The 25127-nt window shown below is 54.8% G+C and overlaps 1 protein-coding gene and 1 long non-coding RNA gene across 17 annotated transcripts in view; both read right to left on the bottom strand.

Annotated features, from left to right (window-relative positions):
* Window positions 1-19736, bottom strand: part of DGKZ (diacylglycerol kinase zeta) — a 41299-nt gene extending 21563 nt beyond the window's left edge. For 4 of the 16 annotated variants that reach the window (XM_026004102.2, XM_026004103.2, XM_072760288.1 and 1 more), the window contains exon 1: window positions 10143-10434. In XM_026004102.2, the coding sequence (XP_025859887.1) occupies window positions 10143-10318 (176 nt within the window). In that variant the 5' untranslated portion in view covers window positions 10319-10434. Of the gene's footprint in view, window positions 1-7902; window positions 8214-10138; window positions 10441-19284 lie in introns of those variants that run through there. The other 12 variants (XM_072760290.1, XM_072760291.1, XM_072760292.1 and 9 more) reach the window with 6 other exon arrangements.
* LOC140599141 (uncharacterized) lies at window positions 2449-5128 on the bottom strand. The gene is made up of 2 exons (XR_012001886.1): window positions 5033-5128; window positions 2449-4902 (listed from the first exon to the last, which is right to left on the bottom strand). It is a non-coding gene; the product is annotated as an uncharacterized lncRNA (long non-coding RNA).
* Window positions 19737-25127: the final 5391 nt, after the last annotated feature.

Genomic DNA, 25127 nt, shown 5'->3' with positions numbered 1-25127 from the left:
TTGCATCCCCAGGGTTTAGAAGTGTGGGACGTGGAAGAAAGAGTGAATGGAGGAAAAAGTGAATGGTCCAGGTTCAGCTGCCTGATTAAGCTGAGAGCAAAGAGCTTCAGGCACACCGACCCAGGGGCTGGCTGGTTCCTGAGGCCTTCTGGCCAGCACTAGGAGGACAAGTTCCTGGTGAGGGCGGAGCTCTGGTGGCTCAGAGGCACATGCTGCAACCGATCCCTGACGGAGCTGCCCATATGTCTCCGAGTCTCCCACACCCCTGCTGGCCCCCGGAACAGTCCTCTCATTGCCTTCTCCTGTATCTGCAGCAGGCTCCCATTCCCCATCTGCCCAGAGCAGTATGCCCCCTCAACCCTCATTCAAAATTTAACTCCCTCTCTGAGCTTTCTATCTGTGCTGCTCCCTCCTCCATCCCCTAGAAGAGCTTCTCAGAATCAGCTGTCAACCCCCCCCCCCCCAAATGCCACCGCCACCGCCCTGCTTCCACGCACCACACACAGGGCCTTTTCCTGCCTTTGAGTCTGTGCCTAAAACGTCTCCAAGAAATTGCCGGAGACAGAGAGCTTTGTCAAGGACTTAGACTCAAAGGTCCAGAGCGGTTCAGCTACAGGGCCTCAAGTCAGGTTTCTTACCCTGTCTGAGCCTCAATTTCCTTATCTAATACATGAGGGTAACACCCACCCTGTCTTCCTCATGGGAGCCTAGAAGTTTGTTCATGGTAACCGACTCTTCAGTTGAGCAGAACTTTAAAGGAAATAACTCCAGAGACCTAAAAATGAGGACAACTGCTCTAGAGCAGTGCTTGGCAACAACTAAGTGGAAGATACACCACCCTGTAACCAAGCACACAAGGAGCCTTGTACTGGAACAGTCTCTGAAGGGCTGCTTCCCATGGCAAACATACCACCGACAACCTAAATGACCACCAACAGGGTACTGCACAAATAGGCTGCCATACAGTTATAGAAAGGATTAGTATAGAGCACCCAAAATGGGAACACCAGGGCTCATGCCTCTAGCTGGTTAAATCTCCAAAATGATATGGAGAAAAAAACCTGAACTCAGAATATGTATGGTACACCATTTAGTCAAGTGCAAAACCATACAAAACAATACTATATGCTGTTACGGATGGACACCTATGTAGGAAACGTTATTAAAAGGCATGAGAATACAAACACCAAAAAAAAAAAAAAAAAAACAGGATTGTGGTTTCCTCTGGGGAGGGAGACACAGGGCCTCTACCTCTATCTAAGATAAAGATGGCATGATGGTTAAGATTTGACCGAACTAAGTGGCGAGTGTTAGAGGATTCTGTTAGCTTTTCTAACTGTAAAATATTTTGTGCTTTTTAAAAGATTTATAAGATAATTTTTAAGAACCACCCCCCTTCCCACCCCCAAGAGGGAGAACAGCTCCCTGGGGTTGCTCTGGGTCTTCCACAGATGGATTCAGCAGTGGCAGGGAAGCCGAACTGTGTTCCTTACACTGTCTCATAGTAGGAACTCCGTGTCTGTGGGGCCGGAAGGTCTCCCCCCAAAGGATGCCTTCCAGAGGGTGAGCGGGTGGCAGGTTGTGTCAGTGGGGTGTCTGTGTGGGCTGGGGAGCAGGAACCAGCTTGCTCCCTTTCACAACCGCCCCCGCCTTAGTAAAATGTCAGCAAGCTGGGGAAGGGGGGGCGGAGAGCCAGGCAAGCTGTTAACCCGCGAGATGCTGATGCTGGGGCGTGGGTGGTGCAGGCCCAGGCTCCCAGACAGCTATTTTGGCATGTGCTGTGATCGGGCTCAGCCCTGGCAGGGGAGAGGCCTCTACGTGGGAGCTCTGGACTGGCACTCTGCCAGGAGCAGGGGGAGGAGGTCTCTGAAAGGGAGGGAGAGGGCTCTGAGGCTCTTTCTTGCTCATGAGGTGCTGAGTACAAATGAGGCCCAGTGCACCGTGCTGTCCTCCAATCACCTCTCCCCAGGCCACAGGCCACAGGCCACCCATGACCTCAGGGTGATATCAAGGGTTCCTCTGAACACGTCTCTTGAGTCTTCTGCAACCCACACTTTGAAAGCAAGATAAAAGATCACAGACTTGACCCTCCACGCCACACCCAGCCAGGGAGCACATGACAACCTGCTCACAGCCCATTCTCCCTCAAACTCTCCTCGTCCCAGGCCCAAGGGTTCCCCCAGCCCAGCCTTGCTGCCCCTGAAGCTGGGATTCTGGTGCCAATTCTCCCTTGAGGTCCAGGAACAGAACATCTCCCGGGTCCCACTCCACTTGCATACAAGACAAAAGTCTCTTCAAGTCACAGAACACTCAAACCTGTTTTAGGCACTACCAGTCTGGGGCTAGGAAACAAGAGAAAAGGATGCTAGGAAGTGGGGCAGCCTGTGTCGTGAAAAGATCCAGTGCGAGCGGCGTGATTCCAGGCCAGGCCTCTATCCTCTTTGAGCCTTTTTTTTGTTTTTAAAGGTTTTATTTATTTATTCATGAGAGACACAGAGAGAGAGAGAGAGAGAGCGAGAGGCAGAGACACAGGCAGAGGGAGAAGCAGGCTCCATGCAAGGAGCCCAATGTGGGACTCGATCCCAGGACCCCGGGATCACCCCTGAGCCAAGGCAGAGGCTCAGCTGCTGAGCCACCCAGGTGTCCCCTCTTTGAGCCTTTGTTTCTCATCCGTAAAATGGGAATAAAACCAACTACAATACTGTTGTAAGGATTACACAAAATGGATAGATTCACAGATTTCTGGCAACTGTTAATTGGCAGAGAAAGATGAGTTTGTACATCACAAACCTGGATACAGACGAGTGTGGGGGCGGTTGGGCATGCTCATGGCCTCAGCTTCCCCCTCCTCTCCCTGGGCCACGGGGTCCCTGGTCTCACCCAAACCTGCTCTCCACCACCTAACTGTACCTGGTGTCTCAGATCAGGAAGGGGACACAAAGGAAAGATGGCAGAATAATAGGCAGCTCCTCGAGAGTGCTTGGTCACTGCTCTGGCCTATTCTTTTCCCACCCAAAACTACCTTCCAAGGCTCCCACCCCTGACTAAAGTGCCACGAAGGTCCCATGCTGAGAACTATGGGGGTGCCCTAAGGGTAGCAGGGTTTCCACCAAGGAAACAGGAAGCACCACCCACAGGTGTACCCACTAATCTGGCCCAGGGACAAGGGGAGCTGGTGAGCCTGGATGCAGGTGTGGCAATTCCCCCTTCTTACCCACACTGTCTCCCACGATGACCTACAGAGCCACTCAGGCGGCAGCCTCCAGAAGGAGACGCAGAGAGGGCAGGGAGGAGGACAGGTGAAGGGTAGGGTGAAAGCTGCCAAATAAGGATTCCTGAGAAAAGGCCGTGGGGTCCTGAGGCCGTGGGGTCCTGAGATGCGGTACAAATTGACATGAAATTGGAGTCAGGGGACCAGTGTTGGGTCCTAGATAACCCCTAGCTAGCTGTGAGACCGTGGCCCAGTCAGGGCTGCATCACTGTGCCTTAATCTTTAGGGAGGGGGAGGGGTTGGGCCAGGTGCTGGGGAAGCTCCCACCCCGCCTGCCTTTTGCCTCATTCTGACTGGCTCTGCCCTGGCAGCCAGAGCATCAGGTACTTACTTGGCAGCGGGAGGTGTCTGTGGGTCCACCCACAGCAGGTGTTTGGGACAAGTAAACTGGATGGAAGGAGACTCTCCCCTCCCAGCACCCTCTCCACGACGGTAGCTGTCGCCCCCCTGTGTCGCTCTAGCAATACTGCAAGGACAAGTTGCCCATCTGCTTCTGGACCCTGAAATTCTCTTGAGCCTTTGCAGGAATACAGGGACCCAATCTCTGCTCCTCCTAGAGCCCAGTACAGGCCAAGCCTCAGGGCCATGTGCTCACTCACTCCCTCCTCTGCCTGGGGGGATGACGGGTGAATTCTGGAGAGGGCTCTAGGACGCCAGGGACAGCAGGTCTGATTCTCTTTCCTCTACCTGCAGCTGCCCAGCGCCTAGGCTTTCTCCGACTAGGGTCACTCAGTCCCTGCCTGGGAGGACATACTCTCTCCTGCTCTCTTCTGCCAGCTGGGGGTGGCTCTGCATCCTGAGATGTGACCTTTTTGGAGGACAGCACGGAGAGAAAATGACAAGAGTTGCCCATCCCCTCCTGTGACCTGTAAGCAGAGACTCTGGCCGGTGTGTGGCAGTGGAGGAAGACGAGAGGAAGATGAGAGAGAGAGACAGATAGACAGACAGACACCTCTCCTAGTTCCCAACCTCGGCTTGCTCCACATTAGTACAGGATGTTGCGGGGGCTAGGCAGAATGGGGTAAACTGGCGCTACACCTCAGCTACTGGAGTCCCTTTTTCTTCTCCAACTGGCAGGAATCCAGGGACTCTGGCTTGCACCTGGTCCTCTGGACACCCGGGCCACTCCCAGTATTACCCTGAGTAAGACAAGCCACTTAAAGAGGCTTCTTTGCTCCCAGACATCCCGGCACCACAGACAGGGGTTCTCACCTCTACAAGAGGCATCCCTCACCACATACCTTCCCGAGCACTGCAAAATCCAACCCAAAGTTCAGCTCAGGCTGCCCAGCGGGCACCCTCTACCAGTCTGGACTACGCTCACTTGGGGCCATGTGGCATCACCTCTAAATGGGACCTATTGTCTCAAACTCGTTCCACAGGTGCAATTCCTGCCCTCTGGGAACTGATGACTTTGAGCACTAATGAAGGGCAGGGGGTACAGAGCCAATGCTCAGGCTCCCAGGGGCTCTGCAGGGCCAGGCTCCTTATGTCTAGGCGTGTGAAGTGCCAAGTAATTTCTGATGCCCCTGAGGTGCAAAACCAGTTAATCCACAAGCTGTGTGACCTGCCCAGGGTCAGGCTGCTGGGACCATGCCAGAGGATAAGTGAGTCCTCTCTCCATGTTGGCCCTGGAAGAGCAGAAGAAGGTGGAGTCAATTTCCCTCCCGCTTCTGACTGACCACCCCCTAGGCCAATAGCATCTGAAGGATAAGGACAGAGGAAACCCCATATGTCCTGGAATTAGGGCAGGGCCTATACCTATTCTTCCGGGAGGGGCTGATGGCTCCCCGCAAGGATCCATGAGGTGGAATGGAACTGGGAGGATCAGGGCCTAGCTTTTTGTCTTGCTGTGCTAAAAGAGAAGAAGTTGTTACTGCTCCCCAGGTTCCAAGAGAGTGAAGCCAGTTGCCAGGGTCTGAGATGGGCTTTAAGGAAAAGCCTCTTTAAGGAAGATGCCAAAGAGGCTGCCATTCACAGACTGTTCAACCTGCCCAGATTGGGGATAGCAAACGCGAGGCCCATGTACCACCACTACCCCTCCCAAGCCCGCAGCAGAGCACTGATTATAGAACTCAAGCACCAAGCCAAGATCTGAATGCAGCCTCAGCGGCCACCACCAATCTACTTGTTATTGTCGGTCCTTCCTTCTGGCCACTGTCAATTCACTTCTCAGGTCCCTCAGTCCCAAGGTCTGAGGGTGGGCTCAACGCAGAGGATGGAAGCCCAACAAGAAGCAAGAGCCTGGTTAAGGATGAACATGGAGACCGAAGAAAAGATGGAGGGGAGGGGTTGGCTCCAGCCACGGCACTGGGGACTTTCACCTGAAAATGCAACTGGCAAAGGTGATTCAACCAAAGAAAAAACATTAAAGGAGCAATGCCCAGAGCAAGTGTACTATCCCAAATGTCTGCCCCTTCTCTCCAATCAATGCAAGGGGTAGGGGGTCAGCCCCAGGGGGCATCTGATTCTCTGAGTTCCCAGGCCATTCAGGAAAGTCTTTTTCCCAACTGCCCTCTCCCTGACTCTACTGGCTTTTCCAAATATATTCATTTCTGAATACCCCACTGCCCCAGCACAGTGCTACTACACAGAGACGCTCCTCACATGCTTCCAGAGGTGCTGTTTGATTTTCTTATTAAACAGCCTATCAGATCACATACCATCACCAGAGTGATGTAATACTTTGGTCCTCAAACCTGGTAGCATATTAGAAACACTTGTGAAGCTTTAAAACACACACACACACACACACACACACACACACCCAGACCCAATCTCCAGACCTGATGAGTCAGGCATGCTGAGGATAAGATCTAGGAATCTGAATTTCCTAAAGCTCCCTAGGTCATTGTGATGTTCTGTTTGGGAGCCTGGTACACAGAAAGGGTTTTGGACTAGAGTTCAAACTCTCCCTCTCCCTCTTGCTTGCTGGGTGACTCTGGACAAACTATTCATTTCTTTGAGCTTGAGTTTTTTCTCATCTATACAACACCTATCCTGCTTAGAGAATTCCATGAAGGTATTTGCTGATTCTCTTGCTTCTTGTTCTTGCCCTTGGACGTGCCTGAGGGTCATCCCTACACACACAAACCTGTACCCTTCAGAAGGGGCCACAGCCACAGGCCACAAGAGCCCAACACTTGGTACCCTGTGGGCAGGGACAGGAAGCCTCTGGTGGAGCCCCTCCCTCTCCCTCCGGAGCCTGTGAACACTGGAGGCTACATCCTGCAGAGCTAGGTGTAAACTGCTCCATCTTGTAGGGCTGTGGGTGACAAAACAGAGGTACTGGAAGCCTCGCTCTCTCTGCCTGTTTTATATGACATTGAAGCTTGCGTGGCTTCACAAGAGCCCACGGAGTTCCATCTGGCAGTGTGAGAATCCTGCTCTCTGCGTGTGCTTGGTGACACAGATACAAAGAACAGGGCCCTGGCCATGGTAAGGCTGGCAGAGGGCATAGGTCAGCATTACAGGTTTGCCAACCCGCGCAACAGGAGAAAAAAACTGCCCGGGGTTATTGGTGGGTAAAGTCTACCCTGGGAAGGGTCAGGGCAAAGCTCGGGGAGGGGGTGTGCCGAATGCCTCGAAGCCAGGGCAACTGAAGAAAAGTGAGAGGGAGGACCTGGGCAGGCTCCAAGTGATCAGAGTCCAAGCCTCTGGGGTCCTTAGCTGATTGGCTGCAAGCTCCCTGACCACTGCAGGAGGGCAGTGGTCAGTCAGGAAAAAGCCCAGGGAGCCAGGTGGGGTACTCACGGGGCTCCACCTTCGCTCACCTTACACCAGGGCTGCATGGCAGGAAGCGGCTCCCAGCCAACGCTGGCACACATGCCATGAGCGGCTTGCACTCAGTCTTTCCACACCCTCCCCCAGGTCCTCACCAGAGTCCTGGTCAACCCCGTCCCAGGCATAAGACGGTGACATTTGGTGTGCAAGAGGAGGGGGCAGAACGGAGCTTGAGCAGCCAGCAAAGATTCCAGGCTGCAGCCCACCCCACCCCTTACCCAGCAAGAGCTGGATGCAAGGTAGAGGGGGAAAATGCCTACCGCCTAACAAGGTAGAGGCTGGGGTCTCTCCGCTAATTCAGAGCAATATAGAACAGGTGGCCAGGCACCCCCAACCTCCAGGAGAGGCTTAAAGTGATGAGCGATCAGCTCAGTGGCCAGTACTCTGGGACAGCCTTGTGTTGTGCCAGGATCGACAGAGGCCATGTTCTGCAGATGCCATGCAGGGGTGGTAGGCAAGCGGCCCCGGCGAGGCCCGGGGCTGGGGGGCGGCATGACCCCCCACCCCCTGCACACACCTCACTGCGGCCAGGAGGCTCAGAGGGGACCCTGATCTCTCCGTGCCAAGACGGGGCGCGAGTGGTCCCGGGGACCCCACCTGCCGGTGCTGCCCTGCACGCGGCTGGAGGCTGCCCCTGCCTGGGTCCCACCGAGGAGGCGCGCCGAGCGGCCGCGCCAGTGCCCCGACGCCGCAGGACGAGCCGAGCGGGGCCAACCGCAAACCGCCCGCGGCGCCCGAGCCCGGCGGACACGTCCCGTCCACGTCCGTCCCGAGACGGCCGGGGGGCGCCGCCCGGGGCCGCGGTGCCCGCCCCGCCCCGCCCCGCCCCGCCGCGCCGCCGCGCTCACCTGTGCCCGAAGAGCCGCAGCCCGGGGAAGCGCCGCTTGTTGAGGCGCCGCGGCGCCTTGTCCGGCTCGGGACCCGCGTCGCGCTCGGAGCCGCTGGACGAGGCGGAGGCCGACTCCGAGTCGCTGCTCCGGGCCTCGGGGCTGCCGTCCCGCGGCTCCATCCGGCCCTAGCCCCGGCCGGCGGCGGGCCCGCGGGAGACGCCCATGCCGGGCGGGCGGCCGGGGCTCAGCACGCCGGCTCCGCGCCGCCTGCCGCGGCCATGGCGCGCCCTCGCTCCGCCCGCCCCGCGCCGCGCGCCCCCGCGCCCCACGCCCAGGTGCCCGGGAAGGGGCCGCCGCCGCTCCAGGAAGTGCCGCCGGCCGCGGCCGCAGGACCCCGCATAGCTGGCCGGGCCGCTGCCTGCCCGCCGCCGAGCACGCCCCCTCGGCTGCGCGGCGGCGCCGGCTCGCGGCGCCCTCTGCCGGCCGTGGGCCGCGCCGCAACCCGCCCCGGCGGCCGGAGTGGTCGGGGCCGGGAGGGGCGGGGCCCGGGGGCGGGGCCTCGAGGTCCCGCCCCCCCCACCCCCCCACCCCCCGCTGGTCCTCGCGGATCCCGCAGTGTCTCCTCGGCCCGACACACCTGCCCTGGGCACGCCCCGGCGCACACAAGCTTTCCTCCCCTTAGCCCCTCCCCGAACAACCTACACGCTCACGAGTGAACACCCGCGAGGGCAGCTTCACCCCCTCTCCCGCAGCCGCTCGGGTACAGACGCCTCTCTTGCACACCCTGTACCCACTCCCAACCGCTCAGTCTCCACTCTTACCCTCTTGCTCTCCCAAATCACACCCACAGGCGCAGAAGTCACACAGTGCTCCCCACAGACACAGAACAAACACGCCTCTCACACATACTTATGCTCACTCCTTACCTAAACTCACACTTCCCACCCGAGCCTCACACTCAGATATATATACTAGGACCAAGGTCATGTAGTGACCCTGGCACACACCAACAAAGAACATACACGATTCTCATACAAATTCATCTCTCCTCAGCTCTTCACAGTTGTTTCCCACCCCTTGGCACACTCCTAACATGTAGTGTTTTCCCAATACAATATCCAATGGAGCCTGTAGATCTCTTACACTATAGGAGTCACCTGCATGCCTCTTACACATGCACACATATAGACACATAAGAACCATATTCTCATCCACCAACATATACACCTACAGGGAACATACACATCTCTCTCCTACTCACAGATACCCACCTCCGCCTGCCCCCCCCCCCACAGCAGTTGCAAGTTGCCACGTCCCTCTTATGCACCCATCACCCGCCCAGAAGTATACCTCGAAAACACACGCACAAACACACCCCCAAAGGCAGCAGAGGTGGTCCCCCTCAAGAGATTTGGAATCAGAGAGCGATCCCCTGGGCTGGCCCAGCCAGCATGCATGCTTGGGAATGGGCAGCAGACACCAGGAACCTGGAAAACAGGATCCCCTTCCTCCCAAAGTCTGCCACCCCGATGCCCACATCAGTTGCCCGCTGTTTCTGTTAGCACTCCTCTCTGCGAAGCCACATCCTGTGTCACCTTCACTTTCACCCTCTCCTCTGGGGTTCTGGCAGCCCATTTTCCAGCCGTAGCCAGCGGCATATCACCAACGCTCGGGGCCGTGACCTGAGGGCAGGCATGTGGTTCTGAGAAATAGCCAGCACCCAGGTCAGAACTTTCTCCCAGCATCCTTCAAGGTTCTCCGGAGAAGGTCTGACCCAGGGAGGTGGGGCACCAGCCCTCCAGCCAGCACAGGTGCCGGGGGAACCAGGAAGAGGGCAGTGAAATCCCCAAGTGGCCCTGACACTGTCCTTCTGGGGTGCATGGGTCCCTCTGAGGAAGTTTCACAATGGTTCTGACACTAAGCTCTGAGGGAGGAGACCAGAGGCAGCTGGAGTTTGCACACAGTCTTACAACACCCACTACCACACTCCTGGGGGGTAAGGGGCTCTTCTTCCCAGACCCCTCTGCTGTTAGCTCCCTCAGCCCAGCCTTCTGCCACAATGCCCCCACAACAATTCAAACACCAGAACTCCCCTTGCCTGTCGAGGACCCCTCTGCCCTTCCCTGAGCCTCTGCAGAGCCGCTGGACAACTGGTAGATAAGCTCACGTGTGCCACCACCCCCACCCCACCCCAGATAAAGGACTCACAGAGGCCCAGAGGTCCCCGAGCCCATTCCCGGGCCTCCTCGAGTACCTACTGTGTCTGGGGGGCCTCGGCTGGGATCTGTGGCACGTCCCAGGAGCGGTAGCGCCACATCTGCCTCAGTGCCCCCGGCCGTTCCCCTTCTTCTGTCCCCAGCGCCTCCGCGGGGCCCAGGGCTGTGGCCTCATCGCAGCCTGCCCCGGTACTGTGGCCAGCCCCCAGTACGCTCATCCTGCCCGGCGGCGACTCTCTTCCTCTTTCGGCACTTCCTGACCGGGGGGCCCCCGCGAGCGGCCGGCCGGCCGCCCCAGAAGAGGACCACAGGCCTCGTAGGCGCCTTCCGCTGGCTGGGCAGGAGGCTGCTTGGGAAGAGGAGCGGCATGGGAGGGCCAGAGGCAGGTGAGGACAAGCCCAGCCCAGCAGCCAGAGACAGCCCGAGTCAGAAGCTGCCAGCCAGCCTTAGGCTTAGGCTTGCCCGGGCTGGAATCCGAAGCTCGCCTTCCGTCTGGCCATCCTCTCCATGCGGACTCTCCGATCTTCACCTCTTGCACCTGCTAGGATCTCCCACTTCATCACAACTCTGAGGGTACATCGGTGGGCAGTAGCCAGCCCCCACACACCTCTCTCTCCTTAACGCCTCTGTGAGCATCACACCATCCAACCCAGGGCTGGGCACACGGGACAGCAGTGGAGTGGAAAAAGTAAACAGAACAGAGCCAGAAGATGGGGGCTCCTGTCCTGACTCTGCCACTTACTGGATCAGGTCAGAGAGGGCTACTTCTCTGTGTCATCTTAAATCCTTTCTGGAATAAGGTAGGATATAAACAGGCTGATGAATATATGTCAGAGAGCTTTCCTGAGCCTCACTTTTCTTATCTGTAAAATGGAAGGAAGGGCACTAGTAATAATTAGGCACATGGAGTTTAGTGTGGATTAAATAAGACGTAAAAGGGTTTATAGATGAATTCATTCAATAAATATTTATTGAGTGCCTTCTGTGCATCAAACGCTATATTAGGCAGTGAGCAAGGAACCAGGGCTCTAAGCTCACAGAGCTCAGATTCTAGTGGGGAAGACACCTAGAAAGCAGATATTCTACGAAGTAATGCCAGGAGTGCTATAGAGAGAAAAAGAAGCCAAAGTGAAGGGGAAAGAGTTTGATGAGGAGGAAACAGTTTGATTTCCCACTTAGGTGGGAGATCAGGGAAGGCCTCTCTGAGCCTAGATGAATTGGGAGCACAAATGACACGACTATTTGGGAGAAAAGCATTCTAGGTGGAAGGAACAGAAATAGCAAAGGCCCTGAGTAAGGAACATACTTGATGTGTCTGAAAAATAACAAAACTGCCTGCTGGACTCTGAGGCCATCGTGAAGATTTAGTAAATAAATAGTAAAGCATACACTTACTCTTTATGGTTAGGGTTGGTTCTGAGATGGAAATCATCCCTTCCTCAAGCATTCTTTAATCACACCGCCCTGTAATTAGTGCTTGAGCTTTATATGTGTTTGTTACCCCAGAAAGGCTGTAAATTTCTCGAGGACAGAAATGGTGTCAGTTCAGTTCAGTTCAATAAACATTTACACTGCAGAACTTGCAGACACAGGAATGCACACGACGCTATCCCAGCCTTGGAAACCTCCATCGGGTGCTATAGTCACCTTTGTGTCCTTCATGGCTGGAACATAATATTTCTCAATGCATATTTGTTTAATAAATTATGCTATGTCTGAATAATTCACATTCAATAATGATAAAACAATGGTGAATATTTCTTGGACATGTCTGTGTCAGAGACCTTTGAATCCTTATAGCAACCCTATCCTGTTTTTTCCCTCCTTTTACAGATGGGGAAACTGAGGCACAGAGCCACTAAGCTCATTTGTCCAAGGTCACCCAGCTGGTAAGTGGTAGAATTAAGAACCTCATCCCAGGATCTGTATCCTTAAATAAGACATTGCATTGCCTCTCTGGGGTTGAGACATAGCATGGTGATGACCCTTTCCAGCTCATCATCTGAATTTTTCAAGGCAGGTTCTGTATGCTGTGGCCCATCAGAGACTGCCAGCCAGGACAAGGCTTATTCTAGAAGGAGAATGTTGCAGAGCCATGTCCTCCTCTCCCAGGGATTCTGCAAGTCGCTGGAGCAGTTAAACAGAGGAAATGAGGCTGGGCTTGTTTTCAGTCTGAGGTTGGCCCTGGAGCAGCAGAGAGCAGGAAATGTGACTCCTGAAGGGGAAGCCGGACAGGCTGGAGGCTCTGAGAGGCAGAGCATTCCTGACTGTAGGACCAGGATCCCTTTGGGCTTGTGCTCCTCCGAGCTGTCAGTACTTTCCAGGTGGAGTTGGGAGGACAAGGCTGGAAAGGACAGGTGCACGGTGCTGGGAAGGATGCCCTTGACAGTTCCTAGTACAACCTGTGCCAGCATTGGGGAGCTGGGGACCCCTCAGAATCCATTCAGATACACACAGGAAGAGGAATCTGGGTAAGAAAATTATTCTGGGCTTTGTTGAGGCCCCAGAGGGTGAGATGTTCTACTTTCAGTGGCCTGGATGAGCAAATGGGAGCTGGGGAAAAGAAATGTACCAGGGCACAAAATGCTCAACCCACAATCTGGACAGCCTCTGCTCTCAAAACCAGCCAAGCTGGCCTCCTTGGCCTGACCTTCGAGGCTCCTTATGCTCTGGTTCCTGGTTCCTTTCTTTTTTGCCTCTTTGTCCAGGCTTTCCCCGTGGAGATTTTCTCTCAGCTCACACCGTGCTGGTGCTTGCCTCACAGTAGGTGCTCAATAAATATTGCTTTTTCACACTTCTATTAACATGCCACCCTCGCCCGTGCCAATCCATTCTGCCTATGGTGCTTTCCTTGTCCTGTCTGCCCATAACGCTTGCCCAATCAAAATCTCCATCCTTTAAAACCCAAGCCCAAGAAGCAAAAGTGGGAAGGTGAAAAGAGTTCCAGGCACAGAATCCACTGGTTCAAACCCCAGCCCTTGCTGTGCGACTCTTGGGCAAGTCACTTAACATCTCTGGGTTGGACCAGATGATTTCTAAAATCTCTCTGTTCTGATTCATTTGCATCTCCTTCCCAACCTCCAGGTTTTTACTTATTCATTTGTATAACAAATATTTTTTAAACACCTAAGTCTCGAATGCTGCCCTAGAACCAGCATTCTCACCCCACAATTTATCTCTGACACTCGCTTCTGTTCCCAAGAATATTCCTATATCATGAGACCTTTTGTACACATTAATCTTGTCTCCTTACAAGATTCTCGAACCCTGTGCTGCTTTTAGCTCCATGTTGAGTGCACAGTACATGTTCAGTAACTTCCCATGGAAGTGGAGATATGCTGAGTAAAGGTTACCAACAAGCTGAACAGAAGGAGGGAGACTGTCCTGTTTGCACTAGTGGCTGTGGTGAGACATGGGGAATTTTTTGAATCTAAATCCCTCCTGAGCAGCTAAGCCTGTCATCCAGGTACCTGCTGAAGCCCTTGAGCAACCCAAAGTCCCACAGCACCTGCTGATCACTGATCTCTGCCAAAGTACAGAGCTTCTGCCCCCACAGAGGAGACATGTACCTGAGTAGGGCTGCAGGTGCCACTGGCTAGTGACAGATGGAAATTTGATTAGACTCCTCTGGGCAGCCTCATTAAAGTCATGTGCAGGAAGAAATCTGGAGGGGGTGCTGGGATCCTCCTCTGCGGGGGCAAGAGAGCTGGGGGTATAGCATCAGCAGCTCTGCAGTCAAGGGCAGCCCTCAAACCATGATCTCTCTCTGAAACTGTCCTTTGGCACCTCCTAGGTCCCCAGGCTGGAGGTGAGAGGAGCCTGGGTGGTTCTTCCCTTACTGTGGGTCAGCTGGATCTTCAGGAAGGAGCTCCCTCCCACCCCCACTGTAGCCAAGCCCCCAGGGCAGGATCAGCAGACTTCCTGTCTTTCAAGCCTCCAACCCCCATCTATCAGGTCATAAGACAGGGCTGCAGAAGCACCTTTCAACCCTCATGCCTCTTGACCTACTACCCTTCCTAGAGATAGGTACATTTAGACCTAAAAGAAAAGATCCTTAAAGATGAAAGTCTAGCCCTTGGAAGCCTGGCAGAGTAAAAAGGGCTTTGGAGTGAACTGCCCAGGAGTCCTCAAATCCCCACCTACTCTATGAACATTGCTTAGTCTTCCTTCTGCAGACATCTGTAGGCCGAGGACCCCGGCCAAGCACAGTAGAGCTCAGCAGAAGCCAAATCTCTTCCTAATGCCTTCCTTACCCACTTTGTACATCCTTGAAGCCTGTGCTAACCTTTGTCCGTGGGACCTGGACCCTCGAGGGGCCTCTCAGAATGCTCTGCTCTGAAATTGTACTAATTGAAGCAAAAATGAGACCCTAAGCCAGGCGTCCTGATGCCTGGCCCCGAGCTACGTTTTCAGCAGCACGCTGCCAGCTTCCTTCCAAAATGCCCAAATAGCTTGTGCTCCCCTGATGCAGGGGTGGGGGCACGAGCTGCTGGGGAGTATGTCCTAAGCACCGTGTGCCAAAATAGGGTTGGAGAAAACCATCTCTTTGGGATCCCGATCCGGGCACTGCTCTTGGCTCTACCTTTGGGCACTGCCCTCCTTGGCCTTCGAGTCACCGGTCAGCAAGAACCTCAGGTGCCTGAGGGGAGGAAGGATCTCCAGCCCCCACCCCTCCCCAGCTTCCTCTGGCAGCAGACCCCTCCTCTGGCTCCAGCTCAGCTCTCTGCCCCCGGTTTTTGCATTTTTAATTCAGGACAGAATGTGATCTCTTGCAGCTCCTTGCTTTATCCTGTTGCTATTTAAATTACAAATCGGCCCCATCTCCCTGTCACTCTAGGGTTATTTTTAGCTTCTGGTAAATAGCAGCAGGGAGAGTTGGATCAGGTGCCCCTCCCTTGAGGAGCTTGTGCCCACAGCCCCCTGTGCCCACAGGAGGGGCACCCTTCCCTGCCAGTTGGCTCCCCCAGTCGTTTTCCCTCAGCCCCCCTCTGGCGGGGGAGGGGGAGAAAAGGGAGAGCTGCACTGTGGGACGTGCACTCATGCTCAGCCTTTGCTTAGTCTCCGGAAAACTCTACCACTCCCAGGTCTTATTACCCATCCATCACTCAGGGCCAGCCTCCTTGGGGGCCCTCCTGGACACTTGCCGTACCCCCCACCCCCGGAGGTCCAGCTAGAGAGGGCCTAAGATCTTCTAACTTGGGTCTCATCCTTGCTACAGGAATCAGGAATTTTACACGTCTTATCTTCTTTAATCTTCCCACAGCCATTCTCCTGTGTGGGTATTATTGTTCCTGTTTTCTCTATGAGGAAACAGGGTCAGAGGGGAAAGTGACCTAACCAGTTGGAAGGGCCCTGGCTGGAGTTAGAACCCAGGTCTATCTGACCCCAAAGGCTACATGCATGTGCAATGCCTCTCTTGGTGGGAAGGCCTGGGCTGCTTCACCCAACACCCGGGGTTGATTCTCAATGCCAACCATCACTGTCTTCCCTGTGGTTCGTCTGTCCCATCTCCTGGATCAGGGACTGGCAAACCAGGGCCAGTGGGCCATATCCGACCTGCTGCCTCTTTTTGGATGACTGTGAGCTAAGAATGGTTTTTACAATTTTAAATGGTTGGGGAAAAAAAGCAAAAGAATAATATTTGTGACAGTGGAAATGATATGAAATTTAAAGTTCAGCATCTATAAATAAAGCTCTACTGGAATCCAGCCACGCTTATTCATTTGCGTATTGTCTGTGGCCACTTTTGTGCTACAATGGCAGAGCAGAGTGACAGAGACTGTGTGACATGCAAAGCTTGGCCTGGGACACAATCATGCTTTTGGCAGGGGAAGGGACCGTGTCCCACACTTCTGTCTTATACAGTACCTGGCCCAGGGCCAGAACTGTAGACAGAGGTGCTGGTCCTCCTTCAGGGCCCTGCTGGGGCCACAGGAGTGCCCAGCGCAGGGGAGCCCCCTGCCAGCCACACTTGAGTGATTCAGCTCAGATGTTACCTTTTCTCTCTCCTTCAGCTTCTTCACAAGTTTCTAAAAGTGCTTCACCACCAAAATCACCTGGAAGGGTTTTTAAAGTTGAGATGCTCACGTACCAACCCTGGGTGACCTATGGCAGGGTCTCCACAGATAGGGCTTTAGAAAGGATTTTTATTTTTTTATTTATTTTATTTATTTTTTTTTTAATTTTTATTTATTTATGATAGTCACAGAGAGATAGAGAGAGAGGCAGAGACACAGGCAGAGGGAGAAGCAGGCTCCAGGCACCGGGAGCCCGACATGGGATTCGATCCCGGGTCTCCAGGATCGCGCCCTGGGCCAAAGGCAGGCGCCAAACCGCTGCGCCACCCAGGGATCCCTAGAAAGGATTTTTAAAAAATATCCCCAGGTGATCTGGTGTGGGAACCACTGGGCTTAGCTCCTCAGCTCATCATCTTTTGACCCTTTCAGACTTAAACCCAATGTCGCTTGTACCCCCCTCTGGCTTTTCCCAGGCTGGAGAAATGGTCTCCTGAGCCCAATCTTGAGTGTTCAGGACTTTCTCAACTATATGGGAGATACTTTTCCTCGAGCCCACACAAAGATACAAGATGTACCCCCACTCCTCTTACCCATCAAGAGTTACTATTGGCACAGCTGTGCCATCTTTCCAACCACCTAAAGCAGTTGCCAGGGCCGCATCCACCCCACAAAAGGGCCTGCGGGAACCTATTTCCCAGAAACCATAACGTCCCTAAAAGCTTCTAGTGTCCTGCTGAAAGCCCCCGTCCTCACTTACGTCAGAGGCAGCCAGGCCTCAATCCTGCTTCCGCTTCCACCCCTCGCCCTCAGATTTTTTTGCCCCCGCATTTCTGTCTAAAAGCCTTTTCTTTCTGTGAAGGGCTTTCAATTGCTTTTCTTAGCAACTCGTCACAGCGGGGTGGGAGGTTTATCTGTGAGCCAGAGCTGTGCACAACTGTGGCAGGCGGAGGATGTGCAAAAGGCCACTGTGGGCTGGAGTCTTGCCAGCCCCCAGTGACCTGTACAAGGGAGGAGTGGGATCGTCATCAGGCCATGCAGGACAGCAGCCACATGGGAAGGCTTAGCTAGAAACACAGCTCATTCCAGCCGGGGTCCCCCCCCACCCCCGAGAGGCCCAGGACTGTGCTTTTCCAGGGCTGCCCTCTACCCACGGGACTTTTTGCCTCGATGCCATGTGCTGCTCTGCTTCTAAGATTGGGCTCCTGGCCTGACTGTGGGGTGTAAGGAGGTGCCTTGTGTGATCTGTCCAGGGGTGCCAGCTGGAACCCACCTCACTGCTGTGTCCTGTGGCCCTCACACAGGGGACCTGAAGGTCTCCTGATCCCTTTACAACCTGAGAGGAGCCACAGCTGGGTCATCCTGCATCGTTGAGGTGACTAGAGGCCTCAAGTTGGGGCTGTGAAGGAGTCTCCATTCAGGAACCACCCTGGGGGAATCCCAGTCCTTGCTGCTGTTCCTGTGGGGAGGTTGGATGGGGGGTGCACACGTGCACATGCACGGGCACACACACACACACACACACACATACACACACACACACACACCATGCACGCACTTCCCATCTCAGCCCTTTCATTATTCTCTGCTGACAATCCTCTAATCTCAATCCCATTCTGGCCTCCTTTCCAGCTTCAGATGCTATTTGTCCCTGCTCCACAGCCAAGGAAGGTTTGTGGGGAGGCACCCCCTTACATTACAGACGAAGAACTGAGGCTCAGAGACAGGGACTGTCTAGCTCAAGGACCTATAGCAAGTCCCTGGCAGAAGTAAGACACAAGCCAGGTCTCTGGACTCCCAGACTAATATTTCTTCCAGGATTCTACATTCTATGCTCCATTCCCCATCAGGCCCTGGTCCTCTCTCCTCCCTCAGAGGACTTCAGGGGGGCGCTTTTATCTGCAAACACAAGGCAGGGGACAAATGATGCCCTCCTCGCAACTTGGTGTTTGAGAACTGGATATGGAGCCGGGGGGCCCTGATTCCTTACAAACCCCCGAAAATGAAGGCAGAGCCGATGTGGACCCATCCTACTCCCTATTTATTCTGAGCATCCCACTTCATGATAGTGAAGTTTCCTCCCCTTCTCTCCCATCCTTCCCCAAGTGATGGAGGCCTCATGGTCCATTCAAGCCCGTCAAGCTCCCAAGGCCGGGCCAGTTTTACGAAATGCCTTCCCAGAAGCCCCAAGGAGAAGCAGGGCAGCCTGAGACACACCTCAAGTCCCCAGGTTGCAAACAGTCAGGAAACCTGTCTTCTCTAACCAGGCCGACAGCTTCAGGGACTGCAGATGCCTCAGTGTCCCTACTAGACCATCCAGAGGAGGTCACTCTGGCCTAGGGGCTTTAGAGGGGCAGCAAGTCCATGTGGAGGCTGTGGTCTGGGAGAGGAAGACCTCTCCCAGGAAGGGCTGCCCCTGCCCTACCTCCACCTACTCCTCAGACCCCTTACCCACTCTTACTTGAGGGGCAGCTCTCCCACACCCTATTCTAAGTTGTAAATGTGGTCTCTGGGGCTCGTGGCAGCTGATTCCCCTGCGTAGAGATGGTAGGACCAGGGAGGCTGGGAATCATTCACAGAAGATGGTTAAGGAGATTCCAGGGTAGTGAGAGGTTCACTCTGTTACTGGGGATGCCAGTGAGGGCCTGTCAGGGCAAAGAGGTCCAGGAGGGGGTTCCTTCTTCATCTCTGGGCAGCAGGGTCTCAGCCATGGTGGCAGGGAGCAGCCTAGTCACTTCCTCAAGCCAGTGCCAAGCACCTGGTCAGCCCACGGGGAAGTCCAGGTAAGGCCTAAAGACTGAATAGGGGGGGTCCCCCTTTGCCCCAGAAGAAGGGCCATGGGGGGCATCTCCTGGCTCTCCTCTGCAGAGAGAGGTTCGTGGGGATCATGTCTCGGTTATTTCTCTCCTCGGTGCCTAGTACAGCGTCTGGTACTCTCAGCTGGCGTCAGTAATTCCATGTTGAATGAATAGGGTGGTTCCTAGAGAGAGGGGCTCCCCGAAGCGCCCCCTTACCCTGGCACACGGAGGGCAGGGACCCCGTGGTGGTCCTTTCTGAATCCCGGGGGCCTAGAGCAGCGCCGGGCCAGCAGCGGGTCCTCAGAGAACGTTGACTGAAAGGGGGGTGGGGGGGTCCCGAGCCATTCGCTCCCCTCGCCCCGTTCTCCTTACCTGTAGGACACCTGCTTGTGTAGGTGCATCTGGCGGAACCGCTCCTCCACTGGGGGCACGGCGGCCAGGCCGCGGGGTCCCTCGGGCCGAGGCTGCGAGACCTCGGCCTCCTCCCCCCGCCGGCAGCGCCGCCGCACCACCTCCTCCTCGGCCGCCCGGCCGCCGGCCCCGTCCCCGCGGGGCCCTCCGCCGCCCGGCCCCTCGGCCATCGCGCGGCTCCCGGCCCGGCGGGCGTCGCCGTAAAGTTCAGTCTCCGCTCCTCCTGGGCCGGCGGACGCGAGGCGGGGAGGGAGCGGGGACGCCCTGGGGCCCGCGGTCCCTCCCGACGCCGGGCTCAGCCGACGGGCGCGGCGACCTGCCGGCGGGGACCCTCCCGCGCCCCGGGGGCCCTCGGCGGGGTCGGGGCGCTGCGGGTGCGCGCCGGGCGCTCCCCGGACGGCGGGAGCCGGAGCCCCAGCCCGAGCCCGAGCCCGAGCCCGCGCCCGCGCCCGAGCCCGAGCCCGCGCGGCGAGCGCGCTCCGGCAGCCGCCGCCACCGCCGCGCGCCCGAGTGTCGCCGGAGAGACACCGCCGGCCGCGGGGTCCGGGGAGGAGGGCGCCGCCCCGCGCAGCCTGCGGCTCGCGCACGGCAGGAGCGGTCCCGGGCCCGCCGGCGGTGGGCGCCAACGCTGCGGCCCGCGACGCTGGGGGCGTGGGACGCCCACCCCGCGCCCGCCGCTCGGCAGCTGCCAATCACCGCCCCGCCCGTCAATCAGCTGCTCGCTGCCCCCCGCCCCCGCCCCCCGCGCACCCCTCGCGGCCCTAGTCCCGCGCTTGCGGGCTCCGACATTCGCCGTTGCCGCGGGCAGGTGCGGGGGGTGGGGGGGCGGGGGCGGCGACTTGAGCTGGCTTTAACCCCGTCGGCGCCACGGGAATTTAGAGACCCAATTAGACTTGGGGAAGGGCACCGTAAAGGGTGATACTCTGGCGTGCATTAAATTCGGGGATGGGCCTGACTGCCCGTAACCCCGTCTCTAGGCCTAGAGCTCTTCCGCACCCACCGTGCCGGGACAGGGACCCCCCGCTGGGGGTGGGGGTGGGATAGAGAGCTTCCTGTCCCTGGAGCCCAGAGGCCTCAAGGCTCAGCTTAGCTGCCTCCTATGACCTAACTCCCTAAGGCTCCTGAGCCAGGGTCTTCCAGAAGATTGAATCATCCTCCTGCGTTAGGAAAAGCTGATGGGAGAGGAGGGAACCGTTCAGAAAGGAAGGACTACAGGTCTCCTTGGAGTCCATTTGGGACTCTTCCCTCTTTTTCCGCTTCCAAATACCATGGTTCCCGCTTGCATCCTCTCCTCTTAACCTTGGGATGTTCATTATCTGAACCTTACATCTGGATGCTGATGGGACCCTGGTTAACTTCTCAGATCTAACACCTTCTATTCACTACCCCAGACTCATCTTTCTGAAACTGGCCTTTGACCATCACACTTACTCCCCCTCTGTGGAGTTTAAGGTCTCCCTTTGCCTACACTTTTAGCCTGGCATTCAAGGCCTGAATCTATCTTCCCACATCCTATGCTTTGGTTCCATCTCTTTCCTTCCACTCATCTGCACTCCTTATTCTTTTTTTTTTTAATTTTTTAAAGATTTTAATTATTTATTCATGAAAGACAGAGAGAGGCAGAGACACAGACAGGGCAAGAAGCAGGCTCCATGCAGGGAGCCTGACGTGGGACTCAATCCTGGGTCCCCAGGATTCCGCCCTGGGCTGAAGGCAGCACTAAACCCCTGAGCCACCAGGGGCTGCCCTGCACTCCTTATTCTGTATAGCACTGTCCATTCGAAATCTCCTCCTGTTAGTATACTTCAAAATCTGGGGCTCCACTCAACTGCCCCCTCTTCCAGGAAGTCTCCCTGGAGGGTTCCAGCTGAAAGGTCCTCTCCTTCCTCTGAGACCCCATTGTCCTCGGCATCCGGTGTCTAGTCTGTATCTAATCTAGTCTGTGGCATATCTTTTTGCCACTGACTCAGCCCAGGGAGGTGGGAAGGACCAGACTCCCAGAGGTAGAGAATGGGCTGCAAAGGGAGACGGCTGCTCAGGGTTCCTCCAACCCTCACTGGCCCTACAGGGGCTGTCCTCCTCGGTGACTTTATGCAGGTTGTTCCCATTGTCTGGGGTGTGTCCCCTTCTCTAAAATCCTGTCCCTTATTCAAGGCTGTTCTCAAGAGTCTCAGCCCCCACACGCCCCTCTCTGATACTCTGCTGCAGATGCCATCTTCCTTCTTCAGGCCTGTATTTCCTGGGCCTCTGTTATGGCACTCCCCTTCACATTCTAACAATAACTAACATCTCATTTGATTCTCACCGCAACCCTGGGTGGTAGATATTATCACTTCCTCTGTGTTACAGATGAAGACAGTGAGATGTCACTTGAATGATTCAAGCAAATAAATCACTTATTTAATAAATATGACTCCCAAAGGGCAGGACCTGGCTTGCCTCAGATCTGCTTCCCACCTCTCTCTTGGTCCAGCCCTCCTGTGTTGGATGAACAGAATAAATGGAATTGCATTTAAACATCTTGGCCACGGGGGAGCTTCCCCTCTAAATCCAAGTTCTAAAGAAGCCTGCTGGGGCAGGTACTTGGGAGCCCCCCCCCCCCCAGTTTGCCCTTGGGATCTCTAATTTTCCAAGCAGCCTGGCCCAAGGTAACCTCCTATACCATGAATTATGGTAGTTCTGGCTGGATTTGACATCCTCACCAGCTGCCTAGCTGCTGGGTTTCCAGGGTGGTTTTTCATTCAGCTCTTCCCTGCAGAGCTCTCCCCACTCAATCCTTTTTAAACTGAAGCATCTCCCCCCTGTCCTCACCCCCCTTCCCTTAGGACCAGCTGCTGACTGTGTTATCAGTTAGTCAATGGCTCTGCTCACTTTCCAAGAATCCAAGGGAAAAATGAAGGCCCTCTCCCCTTACCAGTCTGGCCACCTTCTGCAGCCTTTCCCAGCTGCAGCTAACTGTTCTGATCATCTCTAGCCCATTGCCACTGTGCTCAGAAAATAATAGCTAATGCCTTTTAGAGTGTTTACTGCACAGCTGACCTGTGCTGGGAGCTTCGTATGCAAGTTTTCACTTACCCCCAATAACCTCTTTATGAGGGTGGGTGCTGTTTAATAGATGAGGACACTGAAGCTCTGAGAGCTAAGTGCTTTGCCAAGGTGGCCCACTGAAGTGCAGCACAGACTCAGCACCTCTACCCTTAACTGCTACTCTGATGACAAAGCAACTGAGCCTCCTTTGGGGGGTGAGTTCCTAGCCTATCTCCCCCAGTGACCCAGGGAGCACCTGTGACTTACACCCCAATTTGGCCAGATGGCTCCTGGACCATCTAGCCCTCTGGAATTGGAACCTTGCTCTGGCCTTCTCCAGCTCCAAGCATTGCCCACAGTGTTCTCCCTGCTTCTAGAGCTTTGGTTTCCAGGTGTAACAAAGGGTTTGTTGTGGCAATCTGCACAGGATGACTGGCACCGTGAAAGCCATCAGATGTTTGTGTGTGTCTTTTTTTTTAAGATTTTATTTATTTATTCATGAGAGACACACACGCGCGCACGCACACACACACACACACACACACAGGCTCCATGCAGGGAGCCTGACATAGGACTCGATCCCGGGACTCCAGGATCGCACCCGGGGCGGAAGGCGGCACTAAACCGCTGGGCCACCTGGGCTGCCCGTTTGTGTGTGTGTGTGTGTGTGTGTGTCAAAGCTGGCTGCCAGCAGAGTGTGGAGGCTGCAGCTCCATCACCAGGGACCTGTGGGGGTGTGTGTCACCCCCCTAGGAGTGGTGATACATGGCTCTGAGGAGGTGGTATGTTGATGGCTTGTGCAAGGGGATTAGCCCTGCATCCTTACAGAGGTAGGAAAGACTATCTTGGATGGACAGGCATAGGGTGGTGATCATAGATGACCTCACTTAGACCAGCTCACCAAGCCCTGAGCTCTCTGGGTTAGTTGCTCTAGGAAGCCCTGGCGTCCTTGGATCTAGTGCAAGAATAAAAAGCTGGGCTGGGAGAAAGGGCATCTAGAGGAGAGAGAAAGGGGTATTAGAATGACAGAAAGTTACAGGGGCAGCATGAAACCAAATAGGCCTGTGTTCAAATACCAACTTTGCCTCTTGCTAGCTGCATGACCCTGGTCAAGTAATTTTGCCTCTCTGAACCTGACTTTATTAATCTGTAAAGATAGTCAACCTTTAGGATTATTTTGATTCCTAACTGGGGACATATAAAATTATCAGTTCAATGCCTGGCAGATGGTCACTAGTCAATAATGGGAAAATGCTAGACTTTAAGCCCCCTCCCTTTTTAATAAGATTTATGTATTTATTTGAGGGGGGTAGAGAGACAGAGGGAGAGTGAGAGAGAAGCTCCAGCAGACTCCATGCTGAGCCTGGATGGGAGCTTGATCTCATGACCCTGAAATCAGACCTGAGCTGAAACCAAGAGTCAGACACCCAACCAACTGTGTGGCCCTAGATTTCAAGCCCTTTGGTATCAGGAGCCAAATCTTGTTTGTGCTCCAATGTTAGTATGGTGCCTTGAACATAAGGGATACCCTGTAAATAGTTGTTAAGTGAATGAATGAACAAATGATGAGGAGTCCCACCAAAAGTCATCTTGGTCTCCCATTCCTCTGAGTGGTTATTTCAAACTTCCTCTTTTCCCCAATTCAACTCCCCAGCCAACCTTCTCCAATGACCCAACTTCACAGTTATGGGTGGGGGCTGCCTCAGTTTCCAGTCTCCTCACATTCTGCACCTGTAGAATGCCCTCCCTTTGTCTGGGCTTCTCTGGTCTGGAGTGGACCTCTCCATCCACTCCATGGATCCTTGCCCCACCTGCCTCATTCATCGTCTTCCCTCTCTGTGGGCTCTTTGTCCTCTGGAAATAACCATGGTCAATTCTCTCCCATCTAAAAGAATCACTATATTGTATATTTGAAACTAAAATTATACTGTATGTTAACTAATAGAATTAAAAAAAAAAAAAAAAAAGAGGGGCAGCCCAGGTGGCTCAGCGATTTAGCGCCGCCTTCAGCCCAGGGTGTGATCCTGGAGACATGGGATCAAGTCCCATGTCGGGCTCCCTACATGGAGCCTGCTTTTCCCTCTGCCTCTCTCTCTCTCTCTCTGTCTCTCTGTCTCTCATGAATAAATAAATAAAATCTTAAAAAAAAAGAACAGCCCCAAATTGTTTGCTCTCTTTTTTAAAAAGTTTTATATATTTATTTATTCATGAGAGACAGACAGAGAGGCAGAGACCCAGGCAGAGGGAGGAGAAACAGGCTCCATGCAGGGAGTCCCATGCAGGACTCAATCCCCAGACTCCGGGATCATGAGCCAAAGTCAGACGCTCAACCACTGAGCCACCCAAGCGTTCCTAAGTTGCTCTTAATCTCACCTACCTCCACCTTCTAGGTGCCACCCTCCCTCCCTTCATAGTGGATGGAGTTCCTTGAAAGAATCTACTACATCTCCAGGTCCCTCTGACCCCTCCTTCCCATGTGTCCCTCCTGTTCTCACTTCCATCCCACTCCACCCCAACACAGTTGTGACCAAGATCACTGGTGACCTCCTCATTGTCCAAGCTAGCAGAGACTTTGTCTTCTTCTCATCTTTCCCAGCCTCTCAGATGCCATCTGACACCACTGAGCTCCATCCAGTCCTGGAGGCTTTCCTCTGCCGGTTTCTGGGCCACTCTCCTCTCCTGTTTTCTCTCCTCTCCAGTTATTCCTTCTCAGCCTCCTTGTTTGCTCCTCACCCCCTGTCTCTTAATGTCTGTATTCTGGAGTTCTGCCCTCATCT

The sequence above is a fragment of the Vulpes vulpes genome, chromosome 5 (genome assembly GCF_048418805.1).
Source record: "Vulpes vulpes isolate BD-2025 chromosome 5, VulVul3, whole genome shotgun sequence".
In the NCBI taxonomy this organism is placed as follows: Eukaryota; Metazoa; Chordata; class Mammalia; order Carnivora; family Canidae; genus Vulpes; species Vulpes vulpes.
This window is presented reverse-complemented; position numbering and strand designations above follow the sequence as displayed.